The following is a 25,962-nucleotide window of genomic DNA, read 5'->3' on the forward strand; positions in this document are numbered from 1 at the left end:
CCATATAACTATGCATGATAATAGTTGTCAATTTAAACACCATAAAAACAATAACCCAAGTAATGTTTTCAATTGAACCAAATGGAGTGCATATAACAACATAGATACGGGATATTACATAATTTGAGTAAACCCAATTAAACATAATGATTCTCAACCAAACACCATAAAAACAAAGACCCAGAAAACAAATCTTTCAACTGAGCCAATCTTTACAAATTGGGTGCCAACACAACAGCCAAAAACACAAACCCGCACACAAAGTAACAAAGAATATCTAGTAAAAGACACATACTATTGCAAAATAAAGACCTTTACAGCTAGGCATTTTTTGAGACTTCTCTAAATGTACAATTGTAGGAGTATCTTACCTGCTTATGCAAACATGCAAGGGCCCTAAACAGACAATAACCATACCACTGGAGCTGATATACATCCATGTCTTTCTTCAAAACCTAGAAGAAAAACAATGCAATTGCATTAACACAGCTTCCAAATGAGGTTTGAATGAAATGTCTCAATAATTTCCAAATTTTGGACACTGCAATCAAATTTCAACTTTAAAATTTCTTGACAATAGTTTATTAAATAGACTAGATCATTACCTACATCAACCAAATATTTATTTCAATAGAAGGTACCACTATTTAAAGGTGCAGTAATATATGTGGGACAGGGGATAAGTATCTTAGTATATAAATATATTAACTTATTAAGAAAGAAAGGGATGGTACCTGGTAGCATCAATATTCATGTGATCAAATGATCCATTAAGACATGGATGCCCCATTTGCCATTTGTAAAAGATACAACATACCGGACGAAGAAAATCACTCTAAACTAAAGTGATCACTTGACGCACTACCAAGCCAATGCCAGTAAAATATCAGATAAGACCTTAAGAGGGTTTTGGCCAATTCTTTTGAATTTCGAAGTAGTAACACATGTCCAAATAGCATTTTCCATCATCATCAACAAACTGAGACAAAATCAACAGAGCTAAATTAATGCAGAGTATTTTTTTTTTTTTTTGTTCTTAATTTTTAATTCTGAAATTAGTTTGTTTACTTTAATTACCTTGGTTCTTGCAGAATAAGTGCCTCTTGCAAACATGCCAGAAGGGACTAGTTGAGCTTAGTTTGTTTTGGATATCTATGCATAGATATCAAGCTTGTGGTGGACTAGTTGAGCACAGGTTGGATGTTACTTGTTCTGTGAAAATTTTCTATTGGAAACTCCATCAATAGGTCTTATTTAGTTAGTTGATTGAGGTTTTAGTGAGATAAATATTTTCATTTTGAATATAGATATGTTATTGCCGTGTTCCTTTTTGTGACTTGGATTGTATTATAAATTTGATTTGTTATATATGAATGTATTTATCTTTTAAACTTGTATCTATTCATCATCCTGATTTGTGTAATGAATTTGTGAAGGTGATTGACATGCTATATGTGGTATTGGGTGCCTAAATATAGATGATGAACTCAGAACCCTTTTTTTTTTTTTTTAAATGAGGAGAAGGGGTGGAGTACTAGCCTTATAAGTTATAGATGTATGCCGACCCAAGCTTACCATAAAGCCAACGTTCAACTCCATTCACATTACAAAACAATCACAAATCAAAAATCAAACTCTCTTTAATATATAAATATAGGATACACTAGTCTTCTCTCTAGGTTTCTACGGAAACTTTGGAGGTGAAAAAAGTTGCTTTCTTTAGCACAGGGGTTGCCATCAGGTACACTTTTCTCCGTGAAAGCGGTAGAACAGCTTAGTTTCTTAGAAGAACCATGGAGGAAATCACAGAGAGATGTGCAAGTATAAAACTGTCGTCGAGGGAAGATGCTGAAGTAACAATCAACGAATCAGTGCCAGAGGATGGTCTAGTCCTCATTGGAAAATTTTTTACTAAAAGGAGAGTCAACCTAGAGTCTGTGACCAAAGTGATGAAAACGGTATGGAAAATAGAGGAGCTTTGAAGCCAGTGACCTGGGTGAGAACAAAGTCATGTTCCTCTTTCAAACAAAAGATGACATGGATAGAGTGCTATTCCTCTATCCGTGGTCCTTTGATAAGTATTTATTGGTCCTTCATAAATTGGAGAGGGGTGAAGCAGTAAAGGACATCAAGTTTGACAGGTCTCCGTTTTGGATTCAAGTCCAAGGACTGCCTACTATGTGTCAAACAAAGAAGGTGGCCTTGAGTATCGGAGCAACACTAGGTGAAATGGAGAAAGTAGATGCAAATGAGAAAGGATTCTGCCTTGGGAAGTTTATACGAACAAGGGTACTCATGGATATCTCCATACCGCTGTGTCGAGGCCGAAAGGTTCGTCTAGGCGAACATGGGCTGAAGTGGGTGGATTTCAAATATGAGAGGCTCCCGATTTTCTGCTACTTGTGTAGGAGGATTGATCATGATGAACGGGACTGTCTGCAAGGTTTTTGAAACAAGGAAACTTTAAGGCCGGAGGAGAACCAGTTTGGCCCATGGCTTCATGCGACACAGGACAAACTTCACAAACTCTGATAGTTACAGCGGCGAGGAACGAAGCCACGAGGACAAAGGAAGTTGGAATTGAACTAGGGGAGCATGGTTTGGGTACTTTCGCGAAGCGCTCGGTGGTTTCCGATACTCCTAGAATTGACCACCCGGGTACGGCGGAGAGGTTGGAGGTAGCTAGGACTGACCCATCATGTCACATCCAAGCCAACACCCCGAAAATCCCGCTGAGTTCAAATTTCAAACAGCAATTGCGGGATATCGATGCAGCAATCTCGGGAGAAGTCTCTGATGTAACCACTGAACCAGGTAAGGAAATAGTCTTGGATAGAAAAGAAGTCTCGTTGATTTTGAATGATGACAAGTCAGAAATGAAAGAAAGGTTTTATGCAAATGGCCTAACATTGAAGCCCAAACCCAAGAATTAGCTTTTGGGCCCTAGGAACCATGTATGAAGCTTGAACACCAGCAGAATGCACCTTTGGGCTTATCTCAATCTGGCATAATTTTAAAATAGGGCCTTCATCCCCAAGACAACAAAAGCCCCATAAAATAAAGAAGACCACTGGAGGTGGTCAAAAGAAAAACAAAGAAAACAGAGTCTATGAAAGGAAGTACGTGAACTCAGATAAGGAATGCATGCAAGAACAGGGAGAAAATAGGGGTGACGAGATGTTGATGGAAGTTGATCAAGCTGTGGTGGGAATAAAAAGGAGACTAAGGTCACCACAGCGGGAGTTGGGAAACTTGATTGAAAATGGAAAGAAGGCAAGAATGGACGGAGAAGTCCAAGAGTTTGGTAAGCTCCTTGCACACCACTTGGGATTGGCGGAGGCTGTAAACCAGCCCTGCCGGACACAATGAGTGCCATCAGCTGGAACTGTAGGGGGCTTGGGATCCCTGACAAAAGAGAACTTGAATATATCAATATCGCCAAAAAAAAACAAAAAAAAAAAAAAACAAAAAAACAAAACAAAACAAAACAAAAATTGAAATACATAAAATTTTTCAATTGCTTTTAATGATTTTTCATATTTTGAAATTGTTACATGATTTCTTCATTATCAATCCTACAAATTATATATATTTCAATGTACACAACCAAACAATCATTCATCCATTAATTTCCCATTTGATTGATTTATTTCAAATTTGTTAAGATCTAAATGGGTTTTTTTTTTTTTTCTAAGGTTTAAAATTAATAAATTTCTACTTTTGTTGTTGGACTTATTAGGAGGTGTTTGATACAAGTGTTTAAACAACAGTTTTCAGTATTTACACATTGAAACACGTATTTCTACAATACTTTTTAACCCATGTATTTTCACAATACTTAAACAACGATACTAGAAATCTCTAACCAAACGGGCCCTTAGTTTTTTTCTTCCATCTTTTAGATTAAATTGGTTTGTTTTTGAGCTTTTGTTTTGTATTTAAAAATGCCAAGATATTGTTAAGAGGATCATATTCAAATTTATTTTAGCCGAGCTTTAAAAAAATCTAGAATTAGGGTGTACAAATTTTTATTTTAGAAGGTCAAAACAAACAAAAAAGAAAAATACTAATATATGTAGTTTTTTTTTTTTTTTGGGCCAGTACTCATTTGAACCCCCTGGGCTCCAAGTGGAGCCGCCCATGGGTGGACTCCACACATTATGTATTTTTTCGTGGTATGGAAATATGACCCTCATTTTAATTGAAATGATAGCCAAAATTTAAAATTCAGTTCGTCAAAAAAAGAATTTAATTTATACTTTAAAGTTTTATAATTGGCCCTTATAAATTGGTACAAAAAAATTCAAAAAAATAAAAATAAAGTTGGAACAACAAAGTTAACAAACCAAAAAATATACAAAATTCATTTTCTCCAAACAAATCCCTAATTACAAATATATATATATATATAACACAATTCTCCTCTTTAGACTGGACTTTTTTGTGGTTTAAAAATAACCTTAGACCACACATTTAATAAGGACAAAACTTGAGAACAACCCGATAAAATATGTCTCTAATTTCACATAAAATGTTTATAAAATAAGACACTCTCCTACTAATCCATGTCTTCACTCTTCAAAACTAACTTGTCCAAAAATTAAAAAAAAAAAAAAAAATTCTCAAAATCATATTCCAACTTTTTTTTTTTTTTTTAACTTTATGAAGACTCACCAGTTTGGCTGGGGACGTGGTAGCAGCTCTGAGCAAGAAGTGGAATTACCCACTAGGTGCTGTTGAAGCCAAAGCAAGAGCTCTGGAAGCAGGGGTTTGTTTTGCCAGGGACATGGGAATCTGGGCTGCAGAGTTTGAAAAGGACTCGCTAGAAATCTTCAACGCGGTTCAGGGGCTGTCTTCCCCGCCGTCTTCTGTGGCGAATGTGTTAGCTGCTTGAGAAAGTCATCATGGTTTGTTGGAGTATTTGGAAGAATAGGAATGTTCTTCGGTTAGGTGGAAAAGTATGGCTGGTTGTTCCCTTGTGAGGGGCGCTTTTACTTGGTAGATGAATTTCTTGAAGCAAATGTTGAAAAACTGGAAAACTGGGTAGAAACTACTGCCATGGTTGCATGGAAGCCACCAAGACTTGGGCAATACAAGGTCAATACGGATGAGACAGTCTTCTCAAACAGAAAACAAGTTGGTGCATGGGTTTTTATCAAGACGAGGCTGGGGACGTGGTAGCAGCTTTGAGCAAGAAGTGGAATTACCCACTAGGTGCTTTGAAGCCAAAGCAAAAGCTCTGGAAGCAGGGGTTTGTTTTGCCAGGGACATGGGAATTGGGCTGCAGAGTTTGAAAAGGACTCGTAGAAATCTTAAACCGGTTCAGGGGCTGTCTTCCCCGCCATCTTCTGTGGCGAATGTGTTAGCTAGTTTCCTCCTTCAAGCCTCATCATTTAGACAATGGTGTATTTCTCATACCAAAAGACAGGAAAATGTCCCTGCTCATGTCTTGGCCCAGCACGCTAAGTCTATTGAGGACTTTGTTGCCTGGGTTGAGGAATGTCCAAGTTTCTTAGAGCATGTGTGTGCTCAAGATAAAGTTGTATCTGGTATTTCTGTTGTTTAATATTATTTAGCTTTCCACTCNTAACTTTATGAAGACTCACCAGTTTCTTTTATTTAATTTTTCTATTTTTTTTCGGTTTCCTTAATTCTTAATCTCACAAGAGACTTCTCCTGTTTGGGATCTTCAATTTAGATACCTAAAATATCCTCAAATTTATTTGTTTGTAAAACATAAATAATAAGGTTAGACATAGAAAATTACTAATTTAAAAATTCCTAAATTTTAGCTAAATTTATTAATTAAAAAAAAGACCATTTTTTTTCCACCTCCGCATTTTTTTCTCACGTTAGTAGTCAAACACTAATACAACTTTTTTTAAAAAAATAAATAAATAAAATTGCTTTTTTCCCCCACAAATGTACATTTCTTTTCTTTTTTAATTACCTCTTATTAATAATATAGATGAATACAAATGGGTGGTGAGAATAACGGTTTTTTTTTTTTTTCCTTTTGTACGCAAGATAGTAGTATTGTTTTAACCGTTTTTGTAGGAAAAAAAATTAAACCAAAGGGTAGGTTATTTCAAAATTTGTATGAGGATATTTTGGTACACTAAAAATTGAAAACAAAATAGAAGAATCCTCTTATTAATGGTATAGAAGATAAACATTTTACATATCTTTTTAGTTTCTTTGCACAGACTTTTGGATTGCCTCAACTTTTTACTCACTTGATCACCATCTCATATTTCACGTTTGTTTCCTTTGACATTGTTGAAATTATTAATTTGTTAGTTTGTGTATTTTTGTTTCTGTAACTCTTTACAAATCTCTTTTGTTTTTGTTTTTTGTTTTTTTTTTAATTTCTTCTTCTTTATCTCTTTTTCAAGTCTATTTCCACATCAATAATAAATAAATAAAAAGTCTATTTCTACAATTCCTTTGATTCTCACAATTTTTTTTTTCTCATTTCATCACTATCTTTTCTTCTTTTCAAAGAGGAGTAAAGATGACATTTGAGGATTTGGGGTACGGGCAAGTTGTTATCTTCTTTTTCTTTTTCATTTTTTTTTTTTTTTAATTATTATATTTCATTTTATTAGTTCATTTGGTTGAAAGTATACATTTCTCTTTTACATTGATAGTTTTAAAGTCAAATGTTGAAGAGGAATCATTACCATTAATGTGATTGTGGTTATATTTTAGTACATATTGATTTGGTTTGGTGTATTCATTATTTTCGGACACTAAGATGGAATAGGCCAGCTAATATGCCTAGTGTCCCTGCTGCAATATGATGAAAGGCTATTCCTCCCAGTGTCAAGGTAATAGTTATAAATAGTCATTGACTTTTAGGAAAGGGTAAAAGAATGGGACTTATTATGGGACATACAATGCCTTACAGACGTATGATCATTACACTTCAACCAAGTAGTATGACGAGCGGTGTGTACAAGGCCTGAGAACGAATTCACCATCGTATGGCTGACTGGTAATTACTAGCGATTCTAGCTTCATGCAAGTGAGTTGCAGCCCACAATCCAAACTGAGGAGAGTTTTAAATAGGAGGTTGGAATATACATGTAAACCCCAAAAAAAAAAAAAGTTGTAAGAGAAAACCCAAATCTGTCTTCCTTAAAAAAATCCCTAATATTCAATAAAAAAAATTATTAAAAAAAAAAAAAAAGCCCAAATCTGTCTTACATTTACTCCATCACATAGTCAGTATCCTTTTGTTCGTCTCTGTACCGTCAATCTCCATACTTGCCAGAATTTAATCGCTGCCTCACTTGCATCACTCGCTCTCTCTTTGTCTACTATATTGTACAATTTTAAGTTGCTGCAAAATGATCTTTATTAGCTTGGTTAAATGAATAGAGCTGAGTGAATGGTTGGAGAAATTATAAGGTCCTCATGGTGGACAAGTGACGTGGTCCACCATTCCACTAAAAGACTCCCACCTGTTCAAAATTGCTGAGATAGAAATTTTTTTAAAACAGAAACTGATTACTGATTAAGCAATTTAAACAAGTGTGAATCTTTTAGTGGAATGGTAGACAATAACATGGTCCACTAGAGGACTGTATAATTTCTCAAATGGTTGGGCGTTGAGCCAGAAAATTATTGCTGAATGAATGGCTGGAGTTTGTTTTATTAAAAATATATGTATATTTGAATGAATGGTTGCTGAATGAATGGCTAGAGTATTTTTATTATTAAAAAAAAAATATATATATATATATATATATATTTGAATGAATGGTTGGGTATTTGTGTTGTGGATATATAATAATATAATATTGATTATTTTTTTTAATGCTATTATTGATTAGTTATATGTTTATAAGATGTAATATATAATGCTGTTGATTTTTCAAATATTTTAATATATAATGTCTATAAATATAATATATTATAATATACAATATATGATTTATATTTGTTTTCTTAAGATTATAATATATAATTGGTTGATAATGGTTTGAGATGTTTGAGTTATTTTCTTAATTTTAGGAGTATTGCTTTTAGATAGAAATCTTTAAGATTGAGAAGCTACTACTCAATCATTCTAAAACTTTAGACATTTAGGGCATGTTTGGTTTAGAGCAGTTTTGGATCATATCACTCAAAACTCATAACTGAGTTCTCAAAACACGTGGGACCCACACAAATTCTTTTGTTTGGCTTGATTTTCACATTGTGTTTCCATCACTAAAAACTCAAAAATTTGAGTTAGAGTGATGGAAATAGAAAACAAGAAACAGGTGTTTTCAAAAACTGAGATACATAACTCAGTGGCACCAATGTAAATTTTTGGACTCTATAGGGTCCTTAGCTTGTGTGTTGTCATGTCCATTCAGAGGCTATTTGACATTACCATTGCAAGCACCACACAACATACCTAGCGCCGCCAACAACCGCTGCGAAATTTGAAAACTCAGCCATCGCCAAAACAACCAAAATCTCAACCCACACGAACCAACTGCTGATTCCAACACCTCTGCAAACACAAAACTAGCCCCAATTGATTTAAATCAGCCTTAACTAATTCAAGCTACGCCTGTCCACCAGACCCCATAACCCACATAAAAAAAAAAAAAAAAAAAAAAACTCCATTCACATTGTGGGATGTCCCACATTGAAGCCTTGTATGATCAACTTTGTTGGGACCTTTACTACTGTAGCTTTGTTTTCGTTATATTAAATTTGTATACTTTTCCACATCTGACATATGATTGTATTTGCATGGTTGTTTAGCTTATAATCTAAGTGAAACCCTAGAAGAACTTAGGATTGGGTGGGAGAGATGAAGATCCCTATCTGGGCAGCTTTGTCCTAATTAAGTTAACTGCTTTAGAAGAGCCAAGGGACGTTGACGCCATCAAGGTGGTGGAATTGGTAGAGAATCCCTGAAAACTTATGAACTACTTACCCTGCCCAGGAATGATAAGTCAGAAATTATCCCAAGTCCATAGATGAGGAGGAAGTAGATTTTTCTGATGGTGAGTTGACAACTGTAAAGGCAGCCTTTCTTATAGATAATTGTAGGCACTTCATTTTGCAACCAAGAACTCACAAAAGGAGTAAAACTGTAGTGTTAAATAACCCAAAAGTAAAATTCTACCATTCAAAGGAAATAAACATCACTTTAAAACAAAATTAACTTCATCATGATCAAAAAGACATAAAGAATATTTAGATTGGAACCCCATCGTTGAAAGATCAAGCCACATCAAGAACCAATGGTTAATATGCATCCAAGCACATTAATGCCTAAACCATGTGATTATAACCAATTCAATTTAATTGATCCTTTATTGGATTACTTTTTTTTGAGAAGGTTAATTGGATTACTTAGAACTAATGTTATGTCAAAATTCCATTAGTTTATTTTTTATGATAAGGATGTAATTAAAAATTTTAAAAATAATCATAAAATTTAGACATAAAGCATGGATTTTAATTCTTTGCTTTCCCTCTTTGAAAATGAGAGGGAAAATCAAAGATTAAAAGATAGGATCTTTAAGATAATGTTTCGTTTGTCTAGTAGCTTTAAAATTCCTTTAAAATTTGTAATTATCCTTAAACAAATCAAAAGAGAGAGAGAGAGAGAGAGAAACCTACCAAAATACAAAGTTAGATGCAAAACGTGCCCAAGGCATAGGTGCTGATCAGAACCTTGTCACTGAGGCACGAGTGTTGATCGGTACTCATATCTTTATTCCCACCAAATGTGAGTTTTGGCATGTTTTATTAGCTTGACTTTGAATTCAAACGTGCCTAAGGATAAAAAATATATATACAAAACAATAACTGGAGGGAAATAGTGGAGTAAAAATTATGCTATCTACTCCATTTCCCCTCTATAGACAACACCATTCATCCTCAAAAAAAAGTTCCAATTTTTACCTTCTTTCACGCTTGAAAGGAAGGCATTTTGTGCAGTAAGAGAGTTATTATAAACTAAAAGTAGTGGGGTGTTGCAGAAATCTTGAGAGAAAAGGCTTGACAAGGACATTAGGTTGTTTCTGCAACATTACTCCTCTTTAAGCCCATACACATGATTACACACATGTATTAATATTATATCAAATTCTTTGAAAACATTTTATCAAGTAAACAATAGCACCATCAAAATCAAGATAAAGTACACACGCATAATTGTAATTTATACTCTTAATAGTGTGACTAATTTTGATTTTATCCTTTAAAGTTTCAATTATATCAAATTGACATAGTTTTATGGATTCAAGTTTTAAAACTTTAACCTTCTCAAAAAAAAAATAAATTAAAAACTTTAAAGGACAAAAAAAAAATCAAAATTACCTCAAACTTTTAAGAGTTTGCCATTGCAATTTACTACTAACATGGGTTTGATTGGGTTCGTTGGGTTGAAAATTTTACCAACCAAAATCTAACCCAATCAAAGTTTCAAAACCTCATCAACCCACAAAAAGTCGAATTGAATTGAGGCATTGGGTTCGTCAGGTAAGCGGGCTGAATGCATACGCATAGACCATAGTTGGTGCAATCAAGTTTCCAACACACACATGGGTTTGATTGGGTTCCTTGGGTTGAAAATTTTACCAACCAAAATCTAACCCAATCAAAGTTTCAAAACCTCATCAACCCACAAAAAGTCGAATTGAATTGAGGCATTGGGTTCGTCAGGTAAGCGGGCTGAATGCATACGCATAGACCATAGTTGGTGCAATCAAGTTTCCAACACACATTGGGCCGAATATTAAGGCCAGAGCTAGAATCCATTCTAGACTGCAACACAAGTAAATATCCAACATACCATACCCTTGAATTGTATGTTTCCGAGTACGCCCAAAGCCCATTATTTTTGTTGATCGATTTCCATCTTTCGAAGACCAACAGAAATGGAGAAAGCGCTAAGAGTCTATGGTGAGGTCCTGAGGCTAGTGAGGCGGTTGCCAAAGGACACAAGGCCTTACTACGCCAAGTACGCCCGTGAAAACTTCGTCAACTACAGAGAGGTCGACGCCAAAGATTCCAATGCCCTTGACGAGCTCTTCCACCGCGCTTACAACCACTCCATCTGGGTCCTCAACAAGGTCTTAACTCTGTCTCTGTCTCTGTCATTCAAAATATCAAACTTTATTTTATTTTTATTTTAAATTATGTAAATGTGGGAACTTTTGAGGACCCATTTTGGGTTTCTTGTTAATGCAGTATTCGGTGGATAAATCGGTGGCGGATAAGCTGAAGGAGATCTGTTTTCCTTAGTATGTGTTAAAACGCCCGCCATGTGCTTGTTTTTATTCCTCAAAGGACAAAAGATAGCGAGTAGTGACAGTCTTTTTTTTGTTTGGTTGCAAATTGCAGTGTCTACAACTTTTCTGAGAAGGGGTAGTGTTTTCATTGCATAATGTTTTAACTTTTAGGCGCATGTGTTTGAAAGAAATTGAGAATACTCAGACGATGTAATGTGTCTGTATTCGTGTAATAAGAGTACGTTGTATTTGTATGTTTGGTTGCATAATATATCCAATGCTGCAATAAGGGTTTTGATTGTGTATAATATCGAATTTTTTTCTAGAAATGTTGGCTATGATTCTGGGATATTGAGTTGGCAATAGATGGAGGAATTTCAATGCTGCAGTACAGATATTGAGACTACACCTTAAATAACCTGTTACGGTGGAAAAAAACTCATTATGCATCGGACATATACAAGTACCGTCTTTTTCTTTGTCTCACATAAGAATGGACCCTAAGTACAAAACTACTGCAATGTAACCTGTTAGAGGGTGCTTATATATATGGGATACGCTATGTACCACTTTTGTTAGGTGGAGGTTGCCATTGATGGTTTTCTTTTTTGGCTAAATCCATTGATGCGGTTGTTCATCGAGTGTTTGAGTTCTTGTATCTATCCAATTCTCGATCGTTTTAAACTTTTGTAAATAGTTGCTGGCTGTAGTTAGTAAGACTTTGGTACATTGGTGTTAACATAAGCCAAACACAGAATTGATAACTAATCTAAGCCAAATATAAACACATCCATAGCAGTAAATATAAAGCAAAGATAAAGGAAGGAAGATGCAAACACATGGACAACACACGATGTGTTATGGAAGAGGAAACCGAAGTCTTTGGCGTAAAACCTCTTCGCCGCCCTCCAAGTGGTCAATAATCCACTAGAAAATGTAGTTGTTTCTCATTATTTTGCTATTATGTTTATAATTTTTAAAATCACTATTAGATACTACATATACAATATTAATTCACAATCATTGTTCATGAAATTCTACTAAATATAACACAAAATAAAAGAATAAATTGGTCTAATAATATCTTCTAAATTGAATGGGGATAGGTGCATAGGATTGTTCAGCTCAATTACAATTTACTACGTTCAAGAACCTGGTATACAAAATATCTAAATAGAAATAGTATAAAAAAAATATGCTCATTAGTTCAAAGATAAAATAACAGTAAAAATATAAATAATTTAATTTATATGGAAAGCTACCAAAAGCAAAAATTCAATTTTGAATCTAATTAAATTTTCTCTATGTATTGGTTATATATATGATTAGTTTTTTTTTTTTAATGGTTTATTTATATTGAACTTTTCGTTTTCTACATTGAATTAACTCACTTGACACAAAAATTAAAAAACTTACATTTGAAGAGACACATAGCGCAAAATTAAACTCTAATTAAATTCTAATTTTTACACTAAATTAACTAACTTGGCACAAAATTTTAAAAACTTAGATTAAATGGGACACATAGCGTAAAATTAGCCTCTAATTGGATTCTAATTTGAAATCTAATTGAATTTTCTCTCAGTTTTCCCTCTCTCTCTCTCTCTCTCTCTCTCTAAAACACGTATTCGATTCCTGGAGTTGATGACATTGACACAGTTGCTTCTCTGAGATCATTCTAAGCTCCGAATTGTCCATGAAGGTGGCTCGGATCTGGCAGGTACAGAGGCAATTGAAGGTGGCTCAGAACTGGGTCGCCATGGGTGATGGGAGATGGTGGTTGGGTTTGGGTCTAGGTCTTTGATGGTGGTTCATAACCAAATCATAGAAAATACACAGTTCACATTATAGTTACCCATTATAGTTACCCATTATAGAACATTGTGAATCATGCTAAAAAACTATAATAGATGAATGGCCAACGTTAGAACAAATTTTTGCAAGGGTAATAAAAAAATTACCAGAAACAACAGATCACAAATGTAACTATACAAAAAATGATTTTGATGTTAACTACGGAAAAGAGGGTCCCGCTGGTGATCCCACAACGAAATATTTTTTAGCTTCTTAAAAGTTTGGTTTCACTGGACTAGCAGGATGCAATCCCACGGTCTATAAAGGAAACCAAAAGGCAAAATCGACGACAGTGGCTAGGTACCTCAGTTGGGTCTTTGCATAGTGAGTATTAAGGCTGTTGTATTTGACTCTAATAATAGTAAGATTTTTGGACTAAATTTGACTGAACTATATGGAGGGTGATGTGAATGCTCTAATCTTCTTACTTCCTCCAATTCCCGGATTCCTTCAATAATATAATAAAAATTGCAAGAAAAAAACTATTTTAATACCTCTAAATGTCCTGGTCAAACTAATATCTTATATATTTTATAACTCAAGTTAACATCAATAGCACCACTACAATTCATTATTCTCGTACATAAGTGTGGGTTACATACTAGTACTCAATAAAGTATTGAGATTGATGCATGCTCATTTTAGTAGTTATAATTTTTTTAAACGTTATTTTCACTATGCTGATGCTAATCCTTACTTTGTCATTGGACAAAAAATAAAAAGAGACCTATCTATTTAAAATCATGCTATTTTGTTTACTCATAAGTTATTGCCAAAAATTCAAAAATCCTGTGAGTTCCATAATTTTTTTTTTTTTAAATACTAAGTATTTTTAACACATATATAGTAAGAAGAGAGAAGGTCTTAAAAAAACTTACAATAGTATGTATCTAAAAGGGCCTAACTCTTGAATACACAAACAGACATTTATATTGGCAAAAATATGCTATAACGTTTGTTCTATTTTAATTCGTCACCTTATATTACACATGGAAAGTGGGAAAAAAACAAAACCAAAAAGTTCTGCCTCCTCCCCTCCACCAGCCAGCTTTTATAGCCCAACGAACAATACAAGTCTAACATAGATGTCCAAATGTACCAAGTTTCCTAATGTTACTAGCAATTTAAATTGCTAGTAAGAGAAGGAATTTGGTCCATTTGGACATCCATATGAAAATAATTGTGTGTATAGAAATTTAGACTGTGTGTGAAACAGAGAGTGAGAGTGGATTATTAATTTATTATTTGAATCTGAGAGTGAGCCTTCGGTGCAAGAGGTGGAGTTAAAGAGTTGTAAGAAAAGGAATACCAAGAAAATGACAATTTTGCAAGGATTTTTTAGTGGTATTTTGTGAACTTGTTCAACTAGATGATGACGTTAACTAAGTGCTAAGATCAATTGAAATTCATGGCCGTTTCATCTTTTGATCAAACAAGAAACAACCCCACCATCTATAATAATGTAGAGCAGTACTTTTAACATTACTTAGAAACAGGAAACAACCCCACTATCTTTTGTTGGATTTTTTTTTCAAGAAAACACCAATTTTCAAAAAATTCATTTGTTAACATCGTTTTCAAACTATTTAGAAAACTAACATCTCGAGTCCATGAGACTTGAGTTCACTATAGCAACTCGAGTATCAAAAAACTTGATTTTTATGAAAATTCATGTGAAACTCGAGTTTCTAAGACTCGATTTCCATAGAGCTGTAGGAAGGAGAGTTAAAGCTAGAGAGTGAAAGGAGTAAACAGAGAGTGAAGAAGTGAAGAAGAATGAGTAAACAAAGAGTGAAGAACAGGGTGAAGAAGAAGAAGAAAGAAGAAGGATCTGATCGAAGAGGAAGAAGAATCTGATCAATGTACTTGAGCAAACTTGATCTTCCTTTTCAACCGTGCGTTGCTAGGTTTTTCTTTGCTCCTCCTCTCCGTATCCAAGTGCATTGCTGGGTTTTTTTCTTTGCTTGTTGGGTTTTGCTTTGCCCTTCTCTCACCGTTCTTGCTAGGTTTTCTTTGCTCTTCTCTCTCCATTCTTGTTGGGTTTTTCTTTGCTCTTCTCTCTGTTCTTGCAAGGTTTTTTTCTTTGCTTGCTAAGTTTCTCTTTGCTCTTCTCTCTCCATTCTTGCTGGGTTTTTTTCTTTGTGCTTGCTGGGTTTCTTTGCTCTTCTCTCCATTCTTGCTAGGTTTTTTTCTATGCTTGCTAGGTTTCTTTGCTCCTCTCTCAATATGGGACTCGAGTATTTAAAACTCAAGTTCCAACAGTTTTTATGGAACTCAAGTCTCTAAGACTCGATTTGCTATAGTAAACTTGAGTCTGTGGGACTCGAGATGTTAGTTCCCTAAATAGTTTGGAAACGTTGTTAACTAACAATTTTTTTTTGAAAATTGGTGTTATTTTGGAAAAAAAAATAATTCATCTTTTGTTCCATTTTTTATATTCATAATTTGAGCTTTGGATTAGAGTTGAGTCTCATGATAAACTAAAATTGCACTAATATGAGACTTAAATTAGCGATCGTGTCAACAGTTCTCAAAGCATGTGAACTATAAGAGCATCTGCATCCATGCGTCTAAAGTTTTCTGTCTATTTTAGTATAAGAACCCACTTTTTTATTTATTTTACATAGACACTTTACAAAAACACTCATATCAGTTTATCTATTATATACACTCTTTTATTTAAATAATATTTTTCCTCACTTTTTATTATTATTTCACACCTACCCCCACCTAACACTTTTTTTTTTCTCTTAACACAGACTCCCTTTCTTCTTCTTTTCCTTATCTATATTTTCTTTTAATGTGCCTCTCTTTCTTCTCCTTCTTCTTTCTTCTTCTTCTTCTTTTGCAATTTGGGTTTGATTATAGATGATGATTTTGGGTTTGCAATCTAGGTTTAATTTTGGGCAGTTATTTTGGCCGAAGAAAGCAAAGATTTTAGGCAGAGAAAATGGTGATTTTGGGCGGATTTGCAATTTTCTAAACCTTTCTCCTTAGTCATCTATTACCAATCAATAAGTAAACATGATATATATATATATATATATATTTTAACGAGAAGACTACAAGAACTTTTATTAAGAATGAAAAGCTATGAGTACATTGTGGTTAAGAGCTTGTTCAATGAAATAAGGATTCTCTTCAACTCATACAGAGAAATTAGCAAAGCCTAGAGCATGAAATATTTTATTTGGTAACAAAATATCTTTTATTGCTTTTTTTAGAGAGTTTCAAACAATCATAGATTTTTCTTTTATGTGTAATGTGAAAAGCAATTTAATAATTACTAAACTTATCAGACAGGAGAGTGATAAGTTTATAATTTATATATATATCGATAATTTTTATTTTGAGGATCTAATTTATAAATAGATAAAGTAATTTGAAAATCAACGGGAGAGTGACCTTATTTTTTAGGCAATATTTTAGTAGGAGTTAGAGTTGTATTTTTACTAGATTGTCTTTTAGTTTTGTTTATACTTAAACAGAGTAAACATAGGTGTGTAGGAATATTTTTGAACAAAAAAATGAGGATCCCAAATAGGAGAAACTCTTTAAATAGTGGTATAAACTAGTCTCAGGCTCTTCTATGTTTTAAGATTTTTTTTTTTTTTTTTTTTGATGTGAAACAGTTAAGACTTAAAAAAGAAAAAAAGAAAAAAAGTGAAACTTTTTTTGAAAACGTGAGTTTAGGTAGTTGGAGCATTTCAAATACCTGAATATAGATTGTTCCTATTTTGTAGGCAATGTTTTAGTATAAGTTAGATATGTATTTTTACCTTATTATCCTTTAATTTTGTCTCTACTTAACCCTAGGATTGTTGGAGGTATTTTGGAACAAAAAAATGTCCAGTCCAAACAATGGCAGCTCTAGGATTATTTTCTAGAGGGGTTAATAGTGTTGGAACTAGAAATTTGTTGTGGGAGTAAAAAATAAATTGATTTTTTTTTTTTGTATATACAACTTTCATATTATATACAATAATCTAAAATAGTATTCTAAATATTATATACAATATAGTCTAAAAAAATTATTAATAGTTCAAAGATTGGTAAGGCAACTACCATTGAATGCATAAATAAATATAATTAACTAACTAATCATATATATTTGTCAAATTAATAATAATTTATTATATTTTATATCAATTATATAAAAATATATGATAAAAAAGAATCGTAAAACACCTGGAAGTAGAATTAGGAGTAAACATAAAACTAAGAAAAATAATAATTGATATAAGTTTTTGCTTTTGAAGTGTATTTATTTATTTTCTAGAGAGATTGTTTATTTATTTATTTATTTTTAATGAATGAGCAATTTTAAAAGTAGTGCTACTAACTCAACACTTTCATAGTAAATCTAGGTGGCAAGTTGTTAAAGGTTTGTAAAAAAGTTATGTAAGCTATGAGTCTAAATAAAAATCAATTACAACTTGCCACTTAACCTTTATTGTAAATTTATTGTGAAAAATATTGTGAAAATAGTACTAAGATGATCATATTCAAGCTCACTTCAGCAAGATTTAAACAAAATATAAAGTCAGGGTGTTCAAATTTTTATTTTTGGAGGTAAAAAAATATTTAGTTTTATATATATTAAAAAAAGAATTGGCTAGTTCAGGGGGTTCATTTGAACCCCTGAGTTGGCTATAGTGCCGCCCCTAAGTCCAAATATGAAAAACCTTTTAAATAGTAGTACAGATAATATAAGTGGAATAATTTTCTCTCCAAATTTGGAAAATTAAATTAGGCTTCCCTTCATGTTCAAAATGTAATTATCCATTTTTTTTTAAAATTTAATTTTTTAAAAAGGGTCCCCTAAAATCTTTTTCCTCCTCCTTTTAAAAAAAAAAACATTAAAAAAAAAAAAACAAGGTTATTTAAATACCACAATCCCCTTTCTCCTCTTCCCCTACGTACAAATACACAGTTGAGCAAAATTATTTGAGTACTGTGGGAGCAATAGTATCTCATTTCACATAGATATGTGTTTTATCATGACATTTTATATTGGGAGCACAAGGCATTAAGGTTAGCCACGTTCAAATTCCTTTCTCTGTATTCATCCCTGTAAATGAAAAATACAAATCTGCTTGTACGCATTTCTTTAGAAAACGATTTGGCTAAATTTTGTGTTTCTGTTGCAAAGAGAAATTCAAAGGAAAGTTTCAAGTCACCATATAACACATTGAAAATGACTTTTCATCTTCCTTTATAATGGACCCATGTGCAGACTTGTAACACCCTTCATTTGAAACAGTTAAAATGTTAACAAACCCTTTTTTTTTTTTTTTTCATGAATTGGAAACTATAAGATCATGAGCACTCAACTGAGACTTCTTGGGAATCAAATTAATATGAAAATCACAAGATTAAGGTGCATGATATAGGCAACTAGAAACATTAGCAAGCTTTGGAATACCCATATTTTGTATGTTTAGAACTTCGTTGTTATGTCAAGACGTTTATAGCTCAACCAGTACCTCCTGGTGTTTTTAACAAAGACATCTAGGATTTAAATCCTTCCTCCCTCCCCTAAGTATCGAATAATCAACAAAAGAAAAAAAGAGAGCTTTGTTTTTTGTTTTAATAGGTAAATAGTGGAGGAGGGGGAGGTGGCTATCACTCAAACCCCAACTTTGTCGTTATCTTGGGCGAAAAAGAAAAAATGTTTGATCTCTTCTTGAGCTAATTGTGGTTTATATGTCTGTTGAAATTAATAATCAACATGGTCATTGGTTTGTGAGCCACTTAGCATTTCCTACCTCCCATAAACAAGGGATATATGGAGATGATGTGGCTTTAATCCTATGTGGGTATGTGATTTGTATTTACTTATCAAAACAAAGTGAGATATATAACTAATCAGTGTCATAGGCTAATTCTCTGACAAGAGAGCTTTAGCAGAGATATAGTTAATTTTATGAACAATGTGATGGTTGGATTATGTTTATGAAGCAAGGGATAGGGAACATACCATAAGTTTGCTTTGTGCTTTGCTGGTTACTTATTTATTGTGACGTATTGCCAGGAATGAGTAATGCAAAACGCTTTGTATGGGCCTTTATTCGATCCAATGTGTGTTTGGCTAGCTTATTTGCTTTCATACAAAAAGTAACTTTAAGCAAATAAGTTGACTTATATAACTTATTTGCTTAAATTCACATTTTGTCTCACATTTAAGCAAATAAACTTAGCCAAACATTATGTATGTTTTTCTTTTTTTCCTTGTTCTCAAGTCATCCAGCTGCTTTTATACCTTGTTCCTCTATGAAAATAGGCTATGAAGTAATGTTACTCATCTTTTATTCATAAAATGCAAAGAAAGAATGAAAAAAGTGCTACAATGTTGGTAGTGTCAATAAACTCTTAGTCTGGGCCCTTCTTCATATCGGAATTTTGGCTTCACAACAATTTTACTAGTATTCTTTTCTTATCCTTGAGTCATTCAGCTACTTATCAAACTAATTGTGTACTTTTGTAAACCTTGATCCCAAAAGAAAAAGGGACAAAAGGACAAACAAGTATTGTTGAACATCTATTCTTCTTGAAATTCTGGGGAAAAAAACACTAGCAAATTGACAGTACTAGTTACTAAAAACTTGTTTGCCTAAGTCCATGTAAGACAATGGTTTGATTGCAGGCCTGGTTTGAAGATCATTGTTGGATCTCTGCATCATAAATGCTTTGAAGCCAAGGATGAGTAGCTGGTTCTCCATTTGTTGCTACATTCCTTATGCAGCTTGTTGCATTGTGGTCTGTTGGTACCTAAATTGTTAGAGGCTTTTATTCAAAAAAATATAATAATGTTAGAGGCTGCCCTGTGTGCAAATTCTTTTATTTTTCCATCTCATGAGTTTATCTAGAAGAAAGTGTAATCATCATAGTTTTCTCTATTGTTTGTTTAGGTGAATCTTTTTCTTCGACGAATTATATTATTCTTATGTCTACGTTGTTGTGGTATTCCACTCCTGAAGATTTAATTTTTTTAAAGGCTTGTATTATATATATTTACTAGATTATGTGTGCAGGTTCTGTGTTTTAACTACTTACCATCATTATAATGATCTAAGCTACATTACTTTTTAGTACTTTAAGCTCTTTTCACATGATTTTTTACTTTAAGCTCTTTTTAGTACTTTAAGCTCTTTACACAACCTTTTATATTAATACACATGGAAGGCTACAGAAAGTTGTTTGAATTGTCCTGTCCCAGACTAGTCCTCATGAAATCAAGATCATCCGTCACAAATTGCTTCTACGAAAGCAGATTTCTTGGTGAAATATGAAAAATGATGCATTGAGCTCTCATGATATGTAGTTCAGTATAATTTTCTTTTTATTCTTAGAACAATACATCTGCTGAATATGAAATATTGGAGTTTGGCTATAATATGTTTCGTTTTCTTTACAAAAACATCAATACTTCTTTGAGTTAGCGTTTGTTGTGACCCTATCAGAAGATTGGATTCTAATGTAGCTAGAATGGTTCCTAGCAGTCTAGACTTGCATTCTCTTAATCAGTGTCTAATAGTTTTGTTACATATCCACAGTGAACACCCACATATTTTGAAACACATGAAAAGAATCAAGACATATACTTCAATTCAAGAACCTAAGATTTATGTCTTAGCTATTCTCAAAAGAACCTAAAATCAGAGAACTCATTATGAAATTATTAACAGAATTGAAGGATGAAGTGGTAAAAAAAGTTGAACATTTTATTCTGGTATCCTATTTTGTAATTAACTATGCTTAAGAAATATTTGTAATTGCTAGCAGGGAATGCAATGCTTCTAATAAGAAAATTCTTTACACAAAGCATCAATAGCAATACAAGCCTTCCATTGGCCTTGCTTCAGCAACTCAGTGTTGGCAGAGGTATGTTTCTTAGTATTCCTTTATGTATGTTACCTTTTTCTGGCTTTTTTTTTCAATTAAGCTAACAAAAACTTGTGGATGGTCAAAGCTATTGATAATAGTGGTATTCTTAACCTTCTTGTATGTCGAAGATAAAACCCCCTCTAAACTTTGGGGTTGTTGAAATGGTCACCAGATATAAGCCTTGTCAATGGGGTTTGTCAACATGACAATGGCAAAAAAGCAGCTTTGCATGGACATATAGGTAGTCATGAGAATTAGTTTGGAGGAACATTGACAAGACTTATAACTGGTGGAACCAAATTTAAACTACTTTTTTAAAGGAATATATTTAATTCTTGGCCCCTAGAATTTAATGATGAGTGCATTATGATCTCATGGAGAATGGGAAGAAGAAATTTGAGCTATTAACCTCTGCTTCATGAGGAGTAGTCCCCAGTGTTGTTAAAAAAGTGTGCTTATTTAAAGCTCAAAGTTCTAAGCTCCAAGGTCGAAGCGCTTCATTTGGTCTAAGAAAAGTCATTTAATAAAGCATGCCTTAGGCAAACTTTTCTAATGCTTTTTGAAGAAGCACGAAGGCATGATATTTATTTATTATTATTCTTAAAAAAATATATGAATCACTAAATTAATTTCTTAGAAAAGGAAATGACACGGAGTCATGGACCATTGACTTGTTAGAAAAATACTATTCTTAGCGTGGGTTTGGATAGCGGCCAGTGTGCGTTTTCAGCATTTGCGTTTTTGGCTGGGTCCCATGTCACTGTTAACGACCCAACCAAAAACATAAAAACGCGCATACCAATGCATTTTTGGGTCACACAGTACTATTCATACTTTTAAAAATTATTTCGCTACAGTGTTTTCAGCAAATAAGCGGTATCCAAACATACCGTTAAGTTGCTGTATTACACGCGCACACACACACAATCAAAAGATATGAAGAATAATTTACTATTCTTGTGCTTTTTGGCCTTTGCCTTTTGGAATTTTTTTATTGAACCATATACTTCCTTTAATCATAGCTATCATAGTTGGTCTTCATAAGCACAAGACCATTATATAAAATGTTACATATAAACTTTCTATAACTAGTTTATGTAAAATTTGAACTTACAAACTTTGTACAGTTGTACTATCTAAATTAGCTCATTGGAAAATATATTACTATTTTGGTTTTTTAATTTTTTATATATTATTGCTATTAATATTTTTATTAGAGGTTATTTATATGATATTTGAAAAATGTGTGTTTTACTTCAATTAGGTGCTCTTGTGCTTTTTGTCTAAGATCCAAGAGGCGTATGCACTTAATTACACTTGATTCGTTTGCCAACACTGGTGGTCCCTAACACGTTATGCTACCTCTTGGGGTAAATGAAAATTTTCTTGCAATGATATATGTTTGAAAAATTAATATTAGATACAAAATAACTTCAGACTCTAGCCATGTTTGGAAGGTTGCTGATTAGCAATGGAGGATTACAAAGAAATCCATCATGAGTGTATCTCTCAACTGCTCTAGGTTGGCCTTCATCAAAATAAATTGGACATTGACTATGAGATGAAAATGGACAACTTTTGAATGTTTTTTTTTGCTGGCATAGTACACTGTACTCACATCTTCAAAATCTTAAGAAATATGTAGGTTTGTCATCTAAAGAATTGTAAATGAACTCTCCTTTGCCACTCTAGGTGTGCATTTGGGTTAGGATGAAAAATGAAAATTATTTCACTATTCAGCTTATTTTTTCTACTATTCATGAGCCCCACTGCACTTTTTGGCACTGTTCATGGGTGCAACTATACTATTTCAACTAATTTTTACCTTTATCTACCATACTTTTAGCAGTAATTTTTCAATTTCAACAAAATAAGCGGTATTCAAATACACCATAAATCCTTGATTTTGTTGGGTGCATTGCACCACGTGGGTCCAGCCCACTCTTTTGCTTAGCTCATTAAATGAGCTTGTTGGACAAGCTACTGAGAAGTTAGCAAATAAATTGAGCTTGCTGAAGAAGCTTGCCAAAAAGGAAGAATAGAAGTCATCCTTTTCTCTAATATCATGTACAAAAGTCAAGGCAAGGAATTAATGTTTTTGCTCTGCTCTTCAGGAAAGCAATTTCTGAATTTAAAATGCCCATTTCTGCTTCATCATCTAAATTCATATTAGACATGATGTTCTTCAAGGAAATCATGAATCTGCTCTTTTCCTCATAGTCTTCATTCAACCTTTCTTTTGAAGCTCCACATAGTTGTCATTTGATCCTCTGTCTAAAGCATAAGGTAAAATAAGGTGAAGATTGGCTCTTTAAATTTGTCATATAAGATATAACCATATGTAGATTTCCAGGTTTTGAATTCTGTTCCTTTTTAGTACTGACACTTGAAACCGTATTATTATCCTTGTTGTTTTTGTTGTTCTTGGAGGTTCAAAAACCCATTGAATTGCAGATTTTTATCAACTTGGCATTGCTCATTGTCAGTCTTTGTAGTTAAGGTGGAAGGACAGCTTTTGTAGGAAATAGGCATTGCATGGTATGTATATGTTGATGTATTTTTTTTTTCCCCATAATTTCAAATATATATTGACATATGTTGACATATTTATTTTATTTTTAAATATATACAACGTACATAATAAACACACATGATAAAGGGAAATTACTGACACAACCAAGCAAAAGAGGATGGCATCAAAGTTCCTTTCCAAAAAGCTAATTCAGTATGTTTGAAGATTTTCCCAGAAGCTGGAATTTTGATGAGGAAGCCACTATCCTATTATAACCATAAAATAATTCAAAGGTTAAAAAGAATTTAAAAAAAAAAAAAGGTGATCCCAAATCTCGAGACAAGTAGACAGAATTTTTAGGCCATATCATAGGTCACATCTATGTGGAGCTTCAATATTTAGTCTTACTGATTATTGTCAATAAAATAATTTATTAAAATTAAAAAAGAAGGACTAAATATTGGAATACACAAGGTGAGTAACCACTTTAATTTGATGGTGTTAAGGTCCTATTTCACATTATCAAGCAGTTTTTGTTATCATTTTTGTATGATTGGATGAATGCCTTAGGTAAAATTGCAAGTGTATTTTGTCGTAGTTTTCCTATTTTTGAATTTTAGCCAAAGACCAAAAAAATAACAAAATAAAAATTTAAAGGTACATATACACACACTGACGCACACACTACCACAGGGGTCCATGAGGCCGGAATGAGCTCAGTAGTATGGCTGTAAACAAGCTGAGCCAAGCCAAAATAAAAAAATTCAGACTTGTTAATTTTATTTTATTTTGAACACAAGTCAAGCATGAGCTTGTCACCAAAAAATTACTTGTTCAACCTTGATTCATTTTCTTGTCGAACAAGTTTAAGGTTGTTTATGAGTTAGTTGATTAACTCTTTTTTTTTTTTTTTCCATATATAATAAAACAATGACTAAATTTTTTTTATTCATTCGCAAACTTATGAATTTTTATTACAAATGGACCGTTTTTATAATCAAATAAACTACAAATAATACTTTGATGTCATATGAACTTATTTAAAAACTTATACAATTTAATATCAAGTTGTATATTTTTACACAAACATACATATAAAAATATGATATTAGATATAGTTAATTTTTTTTTTTCAGGAAAAGATATAATTAAATTGAGTCTCATGTTCATGAGCTTGTTCAAGAACACATTATTATGATTCAGATAGGCTTGTATAATAGTCAAGTTTATACTTGGGCTTGACCTTGGGATGTTTGCTAAACAAACCAACATAAACTAGCATTTTTCTAAGTCAAGCTATAGTTGTTTATAAATAGCTTTGTTTGTTTACCGCCCTTAGCCCCGAATTAGGATTAAAAATAAAAAGTTCACATTGATCTCAATACTTGGATCACAAATTTTTTTTTAATCTTTTAACTTTTTAGCTTTTCTCTCTCACATTTAAGTGCTATTCCACAAGAAAATACACCCTGTTACAAGTGTAGGTTTCTCTCCTCTCATAGCTGGTGGGTCCCACCAGCTTGTGAGAGGGAGGAAGCATACACCCGTAACAGGGTGTACTTCCTCCTATTCCATAGTGCAATAGCCCTTGTTATTGGCTATTGCACCGATTTAAAATTTTAAATCCAGTTAAGTCCCCATTAGAATTAAGTTGGGAGCTCTTTTGCCTTTGCCAAATTTAGGGAGACTCGTTTCTATTGGCTTGCAATGCTATACCTATGAAACTTTGCAAATGCTTTTGTATACACATAATGCATAACTAAAATAAATTGACTTAAAATTACTTTTACCATGCCTCAATAAGCAAACCCATTATTGTTCTTTATTATGCAGATTTACTCAAAACATGTCAAAGAGTAAACCTATCATGAGGTTAAAGTGCCCATAATTTCATGCAAGGCATTGGGTCCATATTATTTCAAATGTTTTCTTATATATATATATATATATACACGTGTGTGCGTGCGTGCACGCTTGCATTTTTATTTTTATTTTTTTGATTCAATGACCTGTGTTACTGCTAAAATTTCTTTCTTTCCTCAACTGTAACTCTTAGAAATAACCTGTGTGAATACATTCTTCTGGAATCTTTTCCTTATTTCCCCCCTCTCCTGTAGACCTACCTAGTTGGCCACATACTGGAGCTGTTTATTAATTACTTTTATATGGGAAAATGGGTTGCATCAAAGTGTACCGTAGTTTGAGAAACCTTATACAGAATTCTGTTAGTGCAAAAAGAGAACTGGTTATTTACTTCTATGATATATATCGCAACCTTGGAAAATGACTTTTCTCAATCTTCATCCATAAGGTAGTTTACTGGTTGCATTTTAAACAGTTACTTTATATATCAACTTGAGAGCAGTATGAATTCTAAACTAAAAATAATAGCAAATCTCTGTACACATATTGAATGAATATCTTTTATCTTCTATTCAAGAAAATTCCATTCATGACACGATG

The 25,962-nt window shown here is 33.0% G+C and overlaps 1 protein-coding gene and 1 long non-coding RNA gene across 2 annotated transcripts; one reads left to right on the forward strand and one right to left on the reverse strand.

Moving 5' to 3' along the window:
• Nucleotides 1-367: 367 nt before the first annotated feature.
• Nucleotides 368-1,134, reverse strand: LOC136068371 (uncharacterized). Its single transcript, XR_010629734.1, has 3 exons — nt 1,078-1,134; nt 735-979; nt 368-455 (listed from the first exon to the last, which is right to left on the reverse strand). It is a non-coding gene; the product is annotated as an uncharacterized LOC136068371 (long non-coding RNA).
• Nucleotides 1,135-10,708: 9,574 nt separating this feature from the next.
• Nucleotides 10,709-11,554, forward strand: LOC111992619 (LYR motif-containing protein At3g19508). Its single transcript, XM_024024488.2, has 2 exons — nt 10,709-11,087; nt 11,206-11,554. Exons 1-2 carry the CDS (start codon nt 10,893-10,895, stop codon nt 11,257-11,259), a joined length of 249 nt encoding a protein of 82 aa, XP_023880256.1. The 5' UTR covers nt 10,709-10,892; the 3' UTR covers nt 11,260-11,554.
• Nucleotides 11,555-25,962: the final 14,408 nt, after the last annotated feature.

Source organism: Quercus suber, unplaced genomic scaffold, assembly GCF_002906115.3.
Source record: "Quercus suber isolate HL8 unplaced genomic scaffold, Cork oak 2.0 scaffold_112, whole genome shotgun sequence".
Taxonomy (NCBI): Eukaryota; Viridiplantae; Streptophyta; class Magnoliopsida; order Fagales; family Fagaceae; genus Quercus; species Quercus suber.